At 41.8% G+C, this 18,821-nt stretch overlaps 2 protein-coding genes across 2 annotated transcripts; one reads left to right on the plus strand and one right to left on the minus strand.

Annotated features, from left to right (window-relative positions):
* Window positions 1-476: 476 nt before the first annotated feature.
* rps10 (ribosomal protein S10) lies at window positions 477-4,548 on the plus strand. The gene is made up of 6 exons (XM_035630402.2): window positions 477-616; window positions 1,080-1,229; window positions 2,266-2,440; window positions 3,534-3,611; window positions 4,137-4,192; window positions 4,462-4,548. Exons 2-6 carry the CDS (start codon window positions 1,080-1,082, stop codon window positions 4,501-4,503), a joined length of 501 nt encoding a protein of 166 aa, XP_035486295.1. The 5' UTR covers window positions 477-616; the 3' UTR covers window positions 4,504-4,548.
* A 692-nt stretch (window positions 4,549-5,240) lies between these two features.
* On the minus strand, window positions 5,241-14,193 carry nudt3b (nudix (nucleoside diphosphate linked moiety X)-type motif 3b). Its single transcript, XM_035630401.2, has 5 exons — window positions 13,892-14,193; window positions 12,244-12,354; window positions 9,798-9,842; window positions 9,616-9,700; window positions 5,241-9,401 (listed from the first exon to the last, which is right to left on the minus strand). Exons 1-5 carry the CDS (start codon window positions 13,988-13,990, stop codon window positions 9,205-9,207), a joined length of 537 nt encoding a protein of 178 aa, XP_035486294.1. The 5' UTR covers window positions 13,991-14,193; the 3' UTR covers window positions 5,241-9,204.
* Window positions 14,194-18,821: the final 4,628 nt, after the last annotated feature.

An 18,821-nucleotide genomic window follows, 5' to 3' on the forward strand; every position in this document is an offset into this window, starting at 1 on the left:
ATTTCATGTAAATTCTTTATATTTATTATTATTCTTCTCTATTCTTCTTCTTCTTTTTTTTGCAATTCGTATATTTTACATGTATTTGTGTATATATTGTATATATATTTAAATAGTGCTGTGTAAAACTTGCTGCTGTTGCACCAGTTTGGGATTAATAAAGTAAAAATCCATCCATCTATCTATCTATCTATCTATCTATCTATATATCTATATATAGATATATACATCCATCCATCCATCTATCTATTTATCTATCTATATATCCCTCTATCTAACTAACTATCTATCTATCTATCCATCTATGTATCCATCTATCAATCAATCCATCCATCCATCCATCCATCTATCTATCTATGGGGCAACCTCCTCTGTCCTCAACTCAAGTGAAGAAAAACTACAAACAAAAAACAAACGAAAAAAACCCCACTACAAGTAAAAAAAAAATTTAAAAATCAACAAAATATGTGCTTTTCACAACCACAGCACCAGATGTTTCCTTCCTCCACGCCGGCAGGGGGCGACACCTCTCCGGCCGACCCGGGGCCGAGGGGATAAACCCTTCCGACCGACAACAGACGGTCCTTCCGGCTCCGGTCCCCTAACAAGTGCAAAGGTAAAGACAGACCCGGTGTTTGAAATCTTAAAATATCTTCGACATCTCGTTAGGAATAAAACAACAATGTTGCATGTTCGATTGATGTTTATGCCGCAGATGGAAACGTGGACGTATTTTAGTCCTAAATGTTTTTCAACAGTGGATATTAAAGTTAGAAGTGAGGCGGTAAAACCCGGACTGATGTTCACGAACGGCTGCCATTTTTGCCCCCCTCTGCTAGCGCAGCAGGCCTCCTTCAGCCGCCTTAACGTTTATTAACGTGCTGCGTCTCCCGATGTGATAATATATAATCATGAATTGCGTGTTAATATTAATAAAGGGTTATGTCGAAGCCTCCCTGCTAATGCGGTGGAAGTCGTTGAGCGCCGGCTAGCCAGGTCGGCTAGCCCTGTTAGCATTGCCGCCACGGCGGAGGCTGCGCGTGGACATGTAACTCACGGCTGCCCGTCTCTCCGCGCAGATGCTGATGCCCAAGAAGAATCGCATTGCTATCTACGAGCTCCTCTTCAAGGAGGGAGTCATGGTGGCCAAGAAAGACGTCCACCTGCCCCACCATCCCGAGCTGACGGACAAGAACGTGCCCAACCTTCATGTGATGAAAGCGATGCAGGTGAGCTGGTTGTGGTGGTGGTGATGATGATGATGATGAAGGATGAAAAGGGTTGAAAAGCTCCATGGTGTCTATCTGTACCGAGCACATGTGCATTTACGTTGCTGTAACGTCATTTGTTAGTGGTTCTTTGACAGCAGTCAACTGTCATTTGTGATGCGAGATCACTGTTCATTCACGTGGTGCAACAGTAACTGTCCCCTAGAGTAGCAAACATTAATGATGGAAATGGACAGAAATGATCTGAATGCTTCAGTGTGTTGTGACAGTACGTTTTCAGGTTATGCATTCGTATCTGGGCGTCCCAGCTTTGCTGTTAAGTCCCCACTCATTTTGTAATCCGAATAAATGCACACATCAAATTCAGTACCGATTGTGATGGGACAAAGACATTCCTGTAAACTCTGATATAGAAGACTAGTTTTAATATGCAAAAGCATCTGTATAATCTGAGTACCGATGCCGCACATCAACCAGAGTCCAAAATTCCAAATTAAGCCAATTGTAGTGGAATTAATGCTGCACGACCCTTTCATAACATCACACAAATCTGAATTCATGCAGATGTTTAGTTGTCCAAAGACATGAAGATTTTCATGTTGTAAATTGAAACCGCTACTTTTCATCCCATTATGAATGTGTAGTTTATTAGATCAGATTCATTACAGAACATAAATCACGTGAAATGTACACAACGCAGTCAAGATACTTTTTTTGACGGCATATAAATGAGAAACGGCTGATGCTCTGCAAGCAAACATAAGTTATGTCCTTAATGCTAACAACCATGTCTTGCTCGCTGGTTCACTGTACAGAGACTTGTGACAGTTTAGATTACATTAATCATTTTGCAGACTAAAGTGAGGAGCAGATTTGCAAAACTTCTCTTGCTCTTAAAATATTTATTAAATTTAGTTGCTGTGTATTTTGTTGTGGTTCTCACTTTAACCTGTAAACAAAGATTACATGTGTTTTATTTGCATTTGTTGTAACGTCTTCATGATGTGATAACGATCGATCTGTCTTTCTCTTCCAGTCGTTGAAGTCCTGTGGGTATGTCAAGGAGCAATTTGCCTGGCGTCATTTTTACTGGTACCTCACCAACGAGGGAATCCAGTACCTGAGAGACTTCCTCCACCTTCCCCCTGAGATCGTGCCCGCCACGCTGCGCCGCCAGACCCGCCCTGAGACCGCAAGGCCCAGGCCCAAGGGTAAGAGCCTCCGTATACACTTAATGTGGCTTTGGTCCGATGTTGGGATTTATTTCTCAAAAGCCAACATGACAATCTTATGACATATAAACTGATGTTGCTTTTAGTATCTAATAGTATCGACCAATGTCACTTGTATTGATGTGACTCTGTTGTAGCTTTTAGAGGACAAATGAATTGTATACGGAGAATAAATGTGGGAATCAGACTAAACTGCTGGTCAATGTTAACCCCGCTGAGTGGAAACAAAACAAAGAGCTTAACACAGAAAAAGGCTGCGGCCGTTGCCCAGTGTCGAGTTCAGCAAGTCTGATTGTTGATAGTTTCCACTTGTGCATGAGATAGAAACGTAGATTGTTAATCCGAACCACCGGTCAAATCTCCCGCTGCAGCTACAATAAACGTTTTGAATTGAAAACATTTTTAAAAACAAAATGACCACTGCACAGACAAGGGTTTTGTCTCTATTAGAAATAATCTCTGTCTGTACTAACATGCCTGAAAACACATCATGTGACCAATCACGCTCACTGGTTGTGCGCTGTTATAAACAGGAAGCAGATTGTCTGCTCTGCAGTTGGTTTTTTAGTTTCAGAAAATAAACAAGCCAGAAAATGATCCTCTCTTGTTGGCTCATATGATTTATTTAATTGTCAAATCTGAATCTAGACTCATTTCATGTGGGGATATTATGTCTGTCAACTTTAATGACTCCATTCAAGTCACATTATTATTATTATTTAAACCACTCAGTGTAAATTCACAAAAATCATGTGCTCTTAATACAAAACCTGAGGTTAGGTTAAGTGCAATTTAAAATGTGATTATTCCCCCTAAAGCATAACAATTTCTTCATGTTGCTCATGAACAATCTGCCCGTTCCCATGGCTAAATATTTTTTTGCTTTTTCCCTTTTAGCTAAATACATATGTATTACATATACATATGTATTTAGCGAGGGCCCTTGGCATTGAAGTTAAAGAACTATGACTCATAAATATACTGAATTCCCATTTTTTCTTTCATTTGCACAGCGAAATATCCCCTAACCGTAGTGAAAAATTTATGGTTTTTTTTTAATTTTCTTCTTCAGGAATGGAAGGCGAAAGGCCGGCCCGCCTCAACCGTGGGGAGGCTGACAGAGATACATACAGGAGATCTGCTGCACCACGTACGTATACATAGTTAATACTTTTCACCAGCTGCTCATGTGCTGTTTTGTGTGTAAAGAGTTGAATTAGGTCCATAAACTGAGGTAGGAATAGTGAGCTTAGCTTGAAAGGTTGATTTTTAAGAGGTCATTAAAAGTTTGTATCAATACATTTTCTCACTGTCAAGATGGTGTCGGTGATAGAAATTCAACAATGGAGCCTAAATTAGTAGATTTCCTTATTAAATTGACAAAAAATGGCAATTTTGATAATTGAGTTATTTGTTCAAACTGTGGAGAAAATTCAGTGATGTCGGATATATTCATAAATTTCATAACTTTTGTATTTTAGACTTGTCAGACAAAAATAGTCGTTGCAGCATTTCTCAATTGTTAATCAAAGAAGAAGAAAAATCTAGATTTGTCATAATGATGGTGACTTGGTTGCCGGCGTAGTTTGAATACAGAAAGTTGTTGAAATGTGTTTTGAAGTTAAAATTGCTGAAAGTCATTGGCTGACTTGTTTGTTCATAACTTCTCCATCAGCTGGTGCTGACAAGAAAGCCGAGGCCGGTGCTGGAGCTGCGACAGAGTTCCAGTTCGTAAGTACTTTTCCTTTTTGTTGTAACGTGGATATTTGGAGAACAATTATATTTGCAACAAGCACATTTAGGTCTTCAATTATTTTAGTTATGGCACGTTTTGATTTCTTCAACAATTTTACAAATAATAGATGCCATGTGTCCAGTTTATGCTATTTTCAAGAAGGAAAGTCTGGAAGCTAAATTTTATTTTAGTGCAGCAATACATTTTTTATCCTGCTGATAGAGTTGAGTGATGTAATGAAGAAACCTCTCTCTCTGTGTTGCAGAGGGGTGGCTTCGGACGTGGCAGAGGACAGCAGCCTCAGTAAATTTCACTGTTTCTTTGTGTACAATAAAGAAAAATCAAAATACAACTTGATTGTGGTCACTGGTGCATTCCTTCAGTATACATCTTGTTTTAGATGCTGAGCAGGTTTGAGAGTTCAGTCCCTCGATTCCCAATAAAGGTGTTTCACTTAAACCACATCAGAAATGTGTGGGCCTGCTCTGACTGACCTACTGACGTCTCCCTGTAATGGTTGAGCAAATAATAATTATTCCATTGCAAAGCAAAGATCCATTGTGAATATTTTACATTTTAAATAATTTTCATTAGCAGTGTCCCAATTCCTTTATACATACCAACTCTAAACACCAGTGAGTTGACAAAATGAAGTATAAATAAGTCTGGATGCATATGAAAAAGCTTGTCGGAGTTAACAGTTTGTCCACAAATAAAATGGAGCATTAAGAGAAACTTATGCTGTCATCACTATAACTGAAGATTTTGCATGCCACCTCAAGAGAAAAGCCAAAACTTTAACTCAAAATTGTATTTCTTCAGCTTTTTTATGCTCTTCCACCATCATCCATAATGAATGAAAGTTTGCACGAATTCTGCAATTACTACAGGAACCTTTAAACAACTTTTTAGTCACATTTACTGATTAATCCAATTGTACGTCGATACATAATCTTTGAATCAATCCTGTTCTCTTTATCGGAGTGTATTATGTATTAGTGACAAATTGTTGGGCATGACCATGAACGCAGACAGACACTGGCCTGAATGTGAAATACTGGTGTTTATTTGTTGGCACATTTATATTACAATCTTCAGTCTTCGCACTGGTTTTATTCCACAGTCCCAGATGACAAAAAAAAAAAAAGAAGAGGAAAAAAAAAAGAAGAGGAAATTAATATTCCAGTGACACATACCTCGGAGAAAACAATTACAACACGTAACTTCAAGGCTGAGGTCGACGGCTACGAGTGCACACGTTTAGTTTTCTTATTCAGTTGCAAGTATTTTGGGGCAGATTATTTTTTAAATCAGTTAATATATATTTTTTTAACGTTATTTGGTTCATAGAATGGTCAAACCATTATGCTAAATATTTAGTTTTTACAGTCCTCAGCTGTGAAGTGATGTGCTTTTAATATTTTTTTTGCTTGGCCACAAGATGGAGCCAGATGATTGACATGTCAACACATTTTGAAAACCATTACATGAAAAGTGACTTTGAGTTGTTCCAATTATCCTTTAAGTAATCAATCCTGTTTCATCCAAGCTCAGACGCTTCAATGTCATACAAAAGGGTAGATGATGCGTTTGCTCCATCTCAGCTCAATTTATGCAGATATTCATTTCATGAATGCCCTTCTGAACTTCAGCCTAGTTCTCATGAATTTTTGAGATGTAAGGGAGTTGTTTTACAAAAAGAAAGAGGACATAAATCTCCAAAGTGCGCCCTCTGGCTGTTTGGGTGCTGTCAGCTACTTACAAGACATTAGCTTCTCAAATACACAACCGATTAAAGGAAAAGCAGAAGGAAAAAAATAAAATATTACGGATAAAGAGCAAGTGGTCATTAATAACTAAGTCACTGGCTGTTGCTTGTGGAAATCCTCCTCACATTCATTTTGACACTATCACCCACATCGAACCACTTAAGAGTGAATAACGTCGTTGCCAATCACCCAGGAACAAAGTTTCGTTTCATTCTTTCCAGGGAACACACCGGCTCATCCCCTCGAGGTCTCAAAATCGAAAAAACATTGAGATGAAGACGAAAAGCTCGAATCAACACACAGATCTCATGGGGAAGTGCCAGTCAGGCCGTCGTACAGCTGGACGTTGGCCACCACACCTTCCTGACACGCGGCAGTAAAACCAGTTCAAAGTCTCAAACCGTTGTGAAGGAGACTTTAAGACTTTGCACCTACACTCTCATTTGAAAATAAAAAGAAAGAAAAACACATTTGAATTGAGGGATCTTCTAAAGCCAACACGAGGAGTTTGTCTAAAGCTCAATTTTCTGGGATGTTGAGGACTCCTCCCCCGCCCCCCCACCCCCGAGAAAACAATGCCTCTGGGGGAAAAACGATGCCTCTGGAGGAAAAACGACGGGGAGAAAGAGCCGTCACTGTAGAACGCGTCTTATCTGTTTCTTATCGGCCCACTAGCTTTCAGCTATCAGTGTAATTCCCCACAAAGGCTTTCTCATCAGTTTTTATTTATTTAATTTTTTTTTGAATCATGGCCCTAGAGTTTTCTGTCCATATTCAAAGCTAAATGTGCTGCTTCCACTGGGGTGGTCAGGAAACGCCTGAACGCCGCTCCCAATTCATATTGGCCAATAGACACGATCAAAACTCTTGGAACTGTAGTTTTTCAGTGCTGCTAACTAAGCTGCTATCTTATTAATAATTAATCAGGTGATCAAAGTTTACTAGCCAGCAAAGTGGAAAAAAATATAATATATATATATATTAACCCTTGAGCTGCTATAATCAGTATTTCTGGTATTAACTGCTTCACGTTACTATACTGGTATTTGAAAGGGGTTGTTTGCATTGATGAATATAACAAGAATCATCGCTATTGATTTTACACCCTGAAATTTATTTATTTAGTTTCGTTTTGTACATGGAGCACGCAGTAGCTTATGGTGGAGACCAAAATTGAGCTAAAAAGGGGGATTGACTATCGGCTTTACATTGAAGTGGACACAAAAACAGCCGACTCTTTGCCAATAATTTAGCCAGACTGACGTGAGGGTGATAATTTCGTGTGTGTTTACAGCTTGTTTCAATGTCAATTAGGACAACTATTTCTTTTTTTTTTAGAGACAGAAACTCTCCAAGGGAAATATACTGAAACTGGTGGAACAGCTGTCAGCTTGAAGAAGACATCAGGCGTTGAGACTGCTGCTTGTCCTGCATATTCTTTTTAACAGATTGGCCAAAGTTGAGGAAAAGAAAACGTAATCCCATAGTGTTACAAATTTAGTTTGCTCGAAAACATAAAGAAAACAAGGGGATTAAGGATCGAGAGTATTCGATTATAAGCAGGCTCTCTGCTCTCACCCACATTCCTTGTTCTTTAGCCTCAGACGTTCTCTTATCTCGAGAGGAAAAGTCCGAACAGCTCCGAAAAAACCGACACAAGCTCAATCAATTTACTCCAGCCTCGACGACGCACTGATGTGTAAGATGTGTTTTGTCATTTGTACTCTCACTTTTTGATCTATACAGAAATAAACAATTTACAATAAAAACCTCTTACATGCTATCTACAGCGCCTCCAGTTTCACAGTATTGAGCCAGCTGCCTCATGCCACGGAGGCCAAGTGACGCAGCTCAGCTAAAGAGACTTTTGCCAGACGTTAGAAAGGGAAACGAAACAAAAAAAAAGTATCCAAAAGCATTTTACATGTTAAAAACAAGGTCTCAAACTGTACAAGGCTTGTTGTTCTGCATCTTGCCAAAGACAGCATTATAGATTTCATTACGTTCAATGTCAAGCAGGTGTCTCAAGTGTTTTTTGGGGGATGCAGATTAAATACTAAAGGAGGGTAAAAAAAAAAAAAAAAGACCCTAATGAAAAGTGCCTACTGAAGTCACCTGTGCTACAAACACAATGTAAAAATAAAAATGCTTTTAACCAAACTGAATGTGAGGAGTAAAATGCGTAAAAGGGTTTTTAATAACTTAAGTGATATGTGCTGCAGTTTGAAATTGTAAGTCCATGATTGTTGAAAATCTACTTCTACCCTCTCGGTATGCGGAGGAAGACTTTATAGTCAGTCACAAGAAAGTGTTAACAAAAAAAGAAGACAGAAAACAAACAAAGGGATTAAAAGGAGGTAAAGACACTGAGGAGAAAAACTGGTTCATTTATGCTGACATTCTTTCACTCTCCCTACAGTATGAACGTTCTGCTCGAGAATGAAACCTGTAGTACTTTGAGTTCGTTTCCCCAAACAAAGGGGGAACACGCTCGACATTTGAAATACCACCGAGGGGGCCGCATCCTTCTGATAAGAGAGACATCAACAACCACGATATGGAGCAAAAATGAAGAGACCTCGTCCAAATAATCCAAAAAGACCTTAGCACGAATCTGTTGCGCAAGTCCGCATCAGATCACTCGAGCGAGTGCGACACACAGCAAGACAGTGCTCATGCAAGGCAAGTCACTTCCCAGAGTTCTGTTCATTCACACAGACAGCGTTTCTTATCCTTACGACGGGGGGGGGGGGGGGGGGGGGGGGGCGACTACTCTAACGGGCACATTCGTTCACAGAAAAATAACCAAAAGAAAATGGAGGAGACATTAAAAAGAGACCACCAAAAGCCTTCAGCTTAAGCACTAAGTATACACTTTTACATCACAACAGTAAAAAGTAGTTCTTGCATTCAATAAACACCACGCTGAGGGCGCTTTAAGGAAAGAGAGTGGTGGGGAGCAAGAGGACATTTCATGCGGTTGTCAGTAAAAAGAAAAAAGAAAAGGAAAAAAATTAAGGGGGGGTCAAAAATTACATGAACATTTACAAAGTGTTTCAGACTATTCACCCCAACACTTGTCATCAAGTCTGTGCCACAGCTCTGGCACAAAGGAGTTGGCAAGGCAAACCATGATATTGAGACGAGAAGAGAAGAGTAGAGAAGAGACACGAGTAAGAGCGCAAGTGGTGGCGAAAAGCTCGAAAGCTCCTGGGGGGTTGTCAGAGTTATGGTTTTAGTTATCTGATACCCGAGACGGAGCTCTGATTGATGCTGTAGGTAGGGGAGAGCTCCCCGCCTATCGTGGTCACCAGAGGTGTTCCGTTACTGGTCAGGCAACTCTCCTGGAAAGCCTCGAAGTAGGTGGCCTGCACAGGCTTGTGACACCGCAACACTTGCATGGCATCGTCTATTTTAAACCATTCCCTTTTTCTCCCTGTGGACAGAACAACACACCATTGTGGAGCAAGTTAAAACATGAGACAACATGAGGGGGGGGGGGGGGGGGGGGGGGGGCTGTATTATTATTATTATTATTATTATTATTATTATTATAATCAGTAAGGTCGAAGCTACTGTCAGCATGTGACTGCCGGAAAAAAAACAACTGTGTCCAAATTTTGAGAGATAAACAAATTGCGGTGCTTTACCAATGTTGACCGAGTCCTCCCAGTCCTGCAGCACGTCCGTTACAATGAGAACGTAGACGTAGGTTCTGTGTTTCCTCTCTTGGTTCTGTGGGGGAAGACGGAAGATGCATATTTTCACTTGTCATCACACAAACATGCTGCACGGTATGTTTGCATGTGAAGTCCACGGTAAAACGGCTCACCTCAAATACTCCAACTAAGCGACCTAAAGTCCCCTTCACACCGGCCTGTGAAGTAGGAAAAAAAAACGGAGGTTAAAGATGGTGGGCAAATTAATGACACAGGTTTTCCCTAAATATGAAGGATTGGGGGTCTTATCCAGTCTGGCCCCATAGATTAGAAAGAGCCCCGTTGAGACAGAGCCACAGTTGTTGTTGATTTAACTCAATTCCAGGTATTTCTGGAGGTTTTTGTTTGCGTTGCAGTGGATTACGTTACCTCACAAGATTGTTTTTGAGCCCCTGCAAATTCACTCTATTTCATTCCTGGAGGCAGCTGCTGAATCCTCAACAAACTCCTTTTATTGTTTTTTTTATACTTGGCCAGAAATGGAATTGTGTGCTGCATTTAATGATTCGTGTCACATTTCACTGCGATGGGGTCTAATTTAGGGCTGCAACTAACTTACTTTCATAATCATTTAATCTGTTGATTATTTTCTCGATTAATCGATTAGTTGTTTGGTCCATAAAATGGTGAAAAGGGTTAGTTGTGTCGTGTGTTGTGTTTCCCTAACCCCAAGATGATGTTTTGTTTTGTCAACACAAAGATTTTCAGTCTACGATCACTTTATACAAGATGCTTCGAGTACCAAGAAAGATGACGTAAAAAGGTCAGACGTAAACGACAGCATGGCCGTTACACGTTCCATGATCATAAAAACCTAAGCCTCACAATCCAACGATCACCACCTTTTTTTTTCCCCCAAGAGCAGACGCAATGAACACTTGTGTTCCTGCTACTTTAAAACACAGACTAATAACAAAGATACAACAGGTAGCTCTCAACTCCCAGAGAGAATAGGTCAGATTTAGACAGCGCCAAGCCACTTGCTGACATCTTTGCAGCTTCTTCAGGTTCCAGTTTCAGTCTATAAATAAATGTTGACTCCATGCACTGTACCGTAGACTCAGTGTTGTGCTCTTCCGGCCGTCAGCTAGATCATATTGAAAAGAACAGGAACCAATTCCAGAAACCCCACAGATGTGCCAGGGATTAAGTAATAGGCCAAAAGTCAAACCTGTCTGTTTTTATACGAGATGGTAAATGTCTCCGAGCTCAAGCAGTCGGCCAACTGAAGACTGCTGGTCATCAACTCGAAAAAGATATACAGCAGGCTGCATTATAAGTTATTCAATGCTTGTCCTGTGTCTTCCCAGGGGGTGTGGGTGACGACCATGGATATGGGGAGGTTTTGAACAGTCCGACTGACAAAGGAATCCTGTGTAACTTTTGGCCTAATCCAGAAAGCTGTGTTTTTGCCCGTCGTCCTTGGCAAGACTTCCGGACCAATAAGCATAAACTCATCACTCATATGGTCATCAGAATGAGCTTTGCGGGGATTAGGATATGTCCCGTTACACCACCGTCCAATAAGAGGCTTAGAAAGCCACGGTACGCGGTGATGCATCGAGTAGCACTCAAAGTCACCACAAAGTTCCTGAATACGGTCTTTCACAGCACTTTCAAGAAACTTCAGCCGTGATGTGACATTGCTTTTGACCCCGTGGAAATGTGTTGGCAAGACACAGCGTCCTGGAACCCGGCAAAGGAACCAAACTGCAAGCGCCAGGATAAGGGATGATATCAGCATCCATCACTGTGATTTATCACACGCAGAGAATAGGCTTTATACGGTCAGTGACCCGCCAAGAGCTGACAGCCGGGCAAGATTTAGTGTCATCGGTGCCCTGTCGCCATTTTCATCAAAATGCCCAAGCGATAAACATCACGTACACTCAAGGGGACACTTGACTTAAGGAGCAAACATAGGCAGCATAAGCTGGATATTGATTTCCAATGAGCTTCACAACAGTTTACTAATTGCGACACATTCACTGCACACACACACAAAAAAAGTCAACGTATGTCCTTCAAGAAGACTCCGTAACCAGACTGCAGTTGTAAAAATAGAAATATCTGAAACATATAAAACAATGAAAGTTGATTGTTTTCCTTCATTTGCCTTATCTGAGGGGTTGGATAGTGCTGCAGTGGAGCCGCTGCGCAGCCAGCGTTCAATCTCACCGTAACCTTATTTGACACTGCTTTGTAACACGATGCTATGATAAAGATTACATGTTGCTGGGCTCTCTCGCCTTCTGTCCACGCCAACGCCATGACTGCACTGACATGATGGGCTTCGAGAGCAAGGTATTGGGCCCGGTGCTAGGAAAAGACATGATTCAATGGGAATGAAATACAATACATCTAGTGAGCTCAAACTAATTTGCAAGGGGGAAATCCATTTCTCAGAACAATAAACTAAGTATAGGTAGGTGTTTTTTTCCCATGTTTCAAATACAAGGGTCAAGTCAAGTTTGCAAGTACACAGTCTACAGGCATGTTTAGAAAAAAAATAATAGAGACCCATATTAAATATAATAATACACACGACAAAGGACTGACCTCCTCACACACTTCCCGAGCTGCAGCAACACTGGGCTCTTCCTCCGGTTCCATGCCGCCTCCAGGGACTATCCACTTGTCAGGATGTCGACTGCTGCTCACCAGCAGCACCTGCAACGCATCACATCAGCAGGACTGTAAAGGCACTACCACCATGTTGTATGTCGGTTCGGTGTGCATTTGTGCGTGTGTGTGTGTGTGTGTGTGTGTGTGTGTGTGTGTGTGCGTGCGTTCTCGTTACACAACTGCTGTTGCACAAGCACGATATTCAGCAATCTGAGTTTGTAATTAACGCAAGCAGGGAGCCAAACTTGTGACACAAAAGCTTCCCGTCAACTGCTTCACTGCTACGCGGAAAACTATGGAGGCTTCCAGTCAAGTGACCTGGGGGCCAGGCTGTGCACCCACACATTGTGCGGATGCAGTTCACTAGCATTCACGCATTCTCCCCCCCCCCCCCCCCCCCATAGCTAGGGTGTGAATCATGGAGTTTGCCTGTATACCAGCACAACTATGGGGAGTTCCTGGTGCCGATCTGCTGGGTTAAAGAGCTGAGGCCTGGCCGTGTGCCGGCGGTCTACAGCGTCTGCTTGAGGTTCCTCGCTACGTGCTGGTCATGCCGATGCGCTTCCTGTAATCTGCAGCCCCCCGCGCTCGCTCACAGCCCCGCTCGCCTCCACCAGAACGGGGATTTGGTTCAAGTCTCAGTCCGTCTCCTCCCCTGGTCTAAAGTGTTTTCCACTACAAAGCCATCTCCGTGGCGCGTTGTCGACTGGACATCAGCTTCGCGACGGCGCGTCTGATCTCCAGTAACCCGAGTCTCGAGCGGCTTTGATTGGGAGGGCGCACACGGGGGTGTAGTAGTGGCACCTGCGGCCCATTGACAGATGTGTGACATGGTGAAATAAACGCGCTTTCAGAGGTTCTTAAATCATATCGATGTGAATTTTAAAAATAAAATAATAATAATCGGAGGAATCCATTCAAAAAGTGCACAGTGGTGTGAGATCGCCGGGTTGTCTCCTCTCGGCTAAAGCTAACGCAGCTAGCGGCTACATGTCAATGTTTGGCTAGCAGTACCAGTTGCGGTAACAGTCACTTAACGGCCAAATTGCATCTCTCCACGCCGGCAGACGAATGTCTCGTCCTGCCACCAAATTGTTTGCATCTCCCGCCAACCGCTCTCGGGTGATAAGGCGAACGCTCGCCACAGTGACCGGTGGTCTGTGGGCTGTGGTCGCTGGCCGAGAGCCGGCTAGCCCCACAGCTGCTACACGGGCTAGCTAGCAAGCTAACGTTAGCATTAGCATGCGGCTAGCATTGGCCTCTAGCTAGCATTAGCAAGTAGCTAGCAGGTAGCTAGCGTGTGGACCGGCAGGTATGCAAGACTCCAGAGGCGGCTACCTGCACGGCTAACGGGGGCTTACATAACAGCGAGTGCGCGCTGAAAAACCCGGCGATTATTTCACAAAACACCAGGAGGACAACACGCCGGAGGACGAGACGAGGGCCAGTCGCTATTTTCAGCTAAAGACACGTCCCCCGCTGTGTTGATTAACATATGGATTTACAGACAAGAGGGGGGGGGGGGGGGGGGGGCAAGCTAACGTTAGCTCGGCCCGCCGCACAGCAACATCCCCGGCCTCACCTCCTCCTCGGCCTCGCTCCTGAAGCACAGGCAGGCGGCGCGCTTCTTGTAGCCGTCGCCGTCGTACGTCCGGGTTTGGTTCGACTTGAGCTTCATCATTTTCGGGGGACGCCGGAGTTCAAAGGTGCGGCTCAACTTCACCACGTAGAAAAGACGGCGGGTCGCGGGGCGCAAAGTGCTCCTCCTCTCCGGGGGCGAAACCTCGGCGTTTGTCGCTTAACAGAAATAACTTCTCCTTCGCTTCATTTTCACAAACCCAGGCACATCCACGGCACGGTCGCCATTACAAGGGAGCCGCTACGCCCACGACGTAATGTAACCTTTAACAGCTCGCGGGGCGTAAAGGATGTTACGTATCGGGCGTTGAGGAATTCGGATGACGGATTTTGGGGGTAGAACCCGAACGCCACACCACGCCGCGACTGGAGTGAGCCGGTGACGGGGAAACTGGCACTTTCTGCTCCAACCAGCTCGCTACGGCCACTTGTTTGAGGCCGATGTTATTATAAGCGGGTGCCGACTTCCCGGGGAGAATCGACACGTCACGGTGTCCACGTTGTACGCACTAAAAATAGCAACACCGACAACAAGCTCTGCGAGGTCGGTCCATCACTTTCAGCACCGCAGGTGATGGACAGCGCCCGCGTGATCCTCAAAACGGATTCGAGTGGGTCCGAGACGAAGAGTTCACCAGAACCACGTGGCAGTTTAGAGAAGAAACAACCAGCCCGAAGCTAAATCAGCAACAAAACAAAAAAAAACATGCCATTGCATGAATACCAATTATTTGCTGTTTCAGTTTCTGAAAAATTAGAAATGGACTCCACATTACATGTGATTACATTCAAATCTATTTTTAATTACATAAAAAAAAACCCAATCCATTAGAATATGGGCCCCTAAATTTGTTTTTGTTCTGAAAAACAGTTGATCATCTCATTGAGAAAATAACCAGCAGATGAAGTAGTCATTCTCTTAAACAAGGGGATTTGATTATCAGATTGTCATTAATACATTAAAGTCAATATACTCTTTTGATATTTTCATGTCTATATCCAATACCAAAAATGTCGGGGCCGAAATCACCCTTATTGATACCGTTATGGATAATTTATGTTTGACCCGTGATGATGGCTCATTCTAAAAGGTATTTCCTTTTACTGATCTCTCTATCATTAATTTCTCTTTTGCATCTTAAAGCAATGTGCAGGTTCTAATGGGAAATAAATGTTTATGGCGTGATTTTTCTTAACGAATGAGGCACTTTATATGCCGCATGCATGCATGCACACAAGAGCATGCCAAATGCAAAGTCCATCATGGTTTTGGTAAATATGTTCCTGTGTCAGCTATAATCCAAAAGAAGAAGGGAGAGAACGGAAATCCGAGGGGATTCACCACCAGGGATATGCGATGAGATCCCAGGAGTTTGTGTGCCTTTGAGCACAGGAGTGTGTGTGCGCAGATCACAGGAGTGTGTGTGCATGTGATTTCAATTAAAGAGTATGAAGAACTGGAATGAACATTCAAACCATGCAACATATGACAGTTACTCACTTATCAACAAGCACTTGGTACACAAGTAAAATGGCTAACAGTATTCTGTATTCTGCTAGCCTGTAATAACCAGGGGTTATCAAGGCTAGCAGTCAGCCTTGAATCACTTCATTTAAATGGATAGAAAACAACTCTCGAAATACACCCACTGCCCAATAGAAACACTTACAGAGTGTGCATAGAGGCGTTTGGCCTATTTTACGGCCTCCCCCAATTTTGGTGTGCAAATTTGACATCGACGAAGCCTCTACTTTGTCTTAGCAGAATCCTGGGGTAAAGCGGGCAGTCTGGGCGAGCGTTGGTCCGGTCCTTCACTGAAACCACTGCAGTCCTCTCTCGGCCATCTGCTCCGGGTATGACGTCCTTCACTGGTCCCACTCGCCACAGAGCTCTTGGAGCCTGCTGATCTACGATGAGGACTGTTAGTGCCGATAGTGATGTCTTCTTTCTCTGTATTCCACTTCTGCCGTGCTTGCAAGGTGAGCAGGAAATGCTGGTGCCACCAGCAATGATCGGCCAGGACTTGAGCACTTTGCTTTCAGTGGACACTTCTCAATTTTTGAGAGTATAAAATCTTAATCCTGTGAACTGGGGTTTAAGGTTCAAGACGTAAGAATCTAGCCTCTTTACCTTGTGCAATCAGCATTTCCTTCACAGATAAATTTCTTTTCGATATGCACACATGCTGAAATGGTATAATTTGGTTTTTGTATGTTCATCTGGTTCTTTTTGACACAATTGAATCAGATTATAAAATCTGATTCATCTGTCCTGAGGACAGCGCAAATCAGCTATGTTGAAGAAATTGTGACCTCTGCCAACAATATTTTCTTTTAAACACGTTTAAATTATTTAAAACCACAGGAAAGCCAAGTGACAGTTACTAAAGCTAGCTCAGACACCAGGCTGTTGACACTGAACCCCTCAACTCACTACCAACAGCAATGACAGAGCAAATGTATAGATGTTGGTCAGAACCCTTCAGTGGGCGTATAATCAGCAAAAACTATTCATATCAAAGAACACTAGCTCATTTAAGTTAAACTGGATAATCGGCAAATCTGTAGGCGCAAACTGGGAATGAATTTAAATGAACAAAATAAAAATACAATTTCTGCAATACAAATTGTCGGTATAATGATTTTTGTACATGATACCACAACTGTCTATTCTGTCTTGAACTGATTGTTCATACTGTGTCATCTTTTTGTGCCAACTTTTTTCATACTCTATTTTTATCTTTATATCCTGTTTGTAGTTTCTCTGTTGAAGTCCCATTGCTCTTACTGCTGCAACTAGCCAATTTAACACCAGGGATCAATAGAATTTCTTCTATATCTTATTTACTTATGATGTGTCTCCAGTTTCTCCCCATAGATGCAGTCATCTTAAGTGTATTCTTACATTCCGGTAACCTGAGACAACCCTCCATTAAAACAGTTCTCTGGTATCCGAAAACAGGTTTGTGCCAAATAAGACTTCTATTTCCTACCACAAATCTGTATGTTTATTTTATAGATTGGTTTGTCTGTCCTTTACATTTCTCTTATTTTTAAATATGTAAATTTGTGTAAATATGCTCTTCGCAGATAGAAAATTGGGGGCATGCAGAAGGTGAGCATAATGTTACAAGGTCATGTAATATAATTGCAATCTAAAAGAGTAATTCTGCACTAAATCTTACTTTTTAAAGGTCTGTAATGTCTTGTCTTTGGTTGGTGTTGTATTCCACTACATTTTTGGATGGTAATGGCAAAATGACAGTTCCCCATAATTGTAGTTTTAGATTAGATGCAGTAAGTCCCAAGAAAAGTTTAGCAACTGATTGCACAGTTATTGTACTGGACAGTAATGTAATCCCAGGTGCTCCTGTGTCCTCCACCGCATGCCCATTGCTTGGTTGATTGATTATTCATTAAAAACATGAAAAAATGAATGAAAGAGAAATTTAATCAATTGGATGTACAGTATTGCCCCACGCCACCTGTAGACAGTAAATGTGTAATAGTAACATATTATAAAAACATTTAAAATGTTTTTATAAGCAGTATGCTAATTCACTTTTTTTCATCGAAGGAAGATCTTTTTTACAGTAATTATACACATGAAGCACTTTTACAAATATATTGGTGACCATTGATGGAGGATTATCAGTAAAAAAAATTGTGCAACATGACAAAAAACAATGTTTGTTTCTATACTATTATTAACCTCACAATATGCTGACCTTTGTCTTGATGAAGCATATTACTCTATAAAATGTCCGATAAACAGAATCCTCACATTCGAAAAGCTGACTTCATAGACTGGGCAAAGAAATGACTAACAATTAATCAATCATCAAAATAGTTGCAGTTCCTAATTATCTGTCTATAAACAAATCAATTGTCAAACTAAATGTTTAAAGCCTAATGATTTTACCTTCTCTTAATGTTCATGGAAGGATTGACGGGGCTAAGTCAATAGGATTAACTTAAAGATTTCTTTCAAAATAAAAAATAACAGTATGAATCCAACTCAACCTTATTAAATATATTTGTAGGATTTTATGTTTTATTCAAAAGACACAGCTCGCCAGGGCAAACTGCAAAATTCATTAGCTCAGGGTTAAAAATATTAACACGGCAAGAAAAAAAAAATCCTGTATTCTGTTTCATCCCATGCTTTCATGCGTGTGTCTTCTTCACAAGGACGAGAGCAGGCTTTACACAATTAAACATATCTGTATAGTGTATAGGGTCACACTCAAGAGGTTGCACTTTTACTATCTGCAGTTGCCATGGCAACCCATTCTCATTGCAAGTCTCTGGTGAACCATTCACACTCGGGAGCAGAGATACAGTCCCTGTCATATCCAAAAGAGGGCGCTCACTTCTTTCAATATATATATGCCACCTTTTTGAAAAAGTCCCACTCAATTGTAATATTCCTGTAAATCATTTAAAAAAAGCATTTGCCTGGTAATCATTTGGTCTTATTTGGACTGCCAACTCCAGTTTACGGTTGTACATTGCACAAGCCACACAAATAAAAAGGAAAAACATTCAGCGATTTTTAATTTTCACTGATGTCCACATGAAACCTGATCACTGACTAACATGCTCGTTTCTGTTGGCTCCATTGAGTGTACTAGCAATAATTGCTTGTTCCAGACAGATTTTTGGGGCTTTCGGTGCAGGTAAAATGGTTAAATGTCAATGTCCTGTGTTCGGCTTCATACTGGAACCATGTTGTTTTCTTTTTGTCAGACAATGAACGGACCGGATTCAGCCAAAGTTTCTGATACCATAGATGTTGCTAGTTAGTGGCAGTGGTGGAAGAAGTACTCAGATCCACTACCAAGGTAAAAGTACAAATACCATGATGTCAAAAT

Source organism: Scophthalmus maximus, chromosome 6 (assembly GCF_022379125.1).
Source record: "Scophthalmus maximus strain ysfricsl-2021 chromosome 6, ASM2237912v1, whole genome shotgun sequence".
NCBI lineage: Eukaryota > Metazoa > Chordata > Actinopteri > Pleuronectiformes > Scophthalmidae > Scophthalmus > Scophthalmus maximus.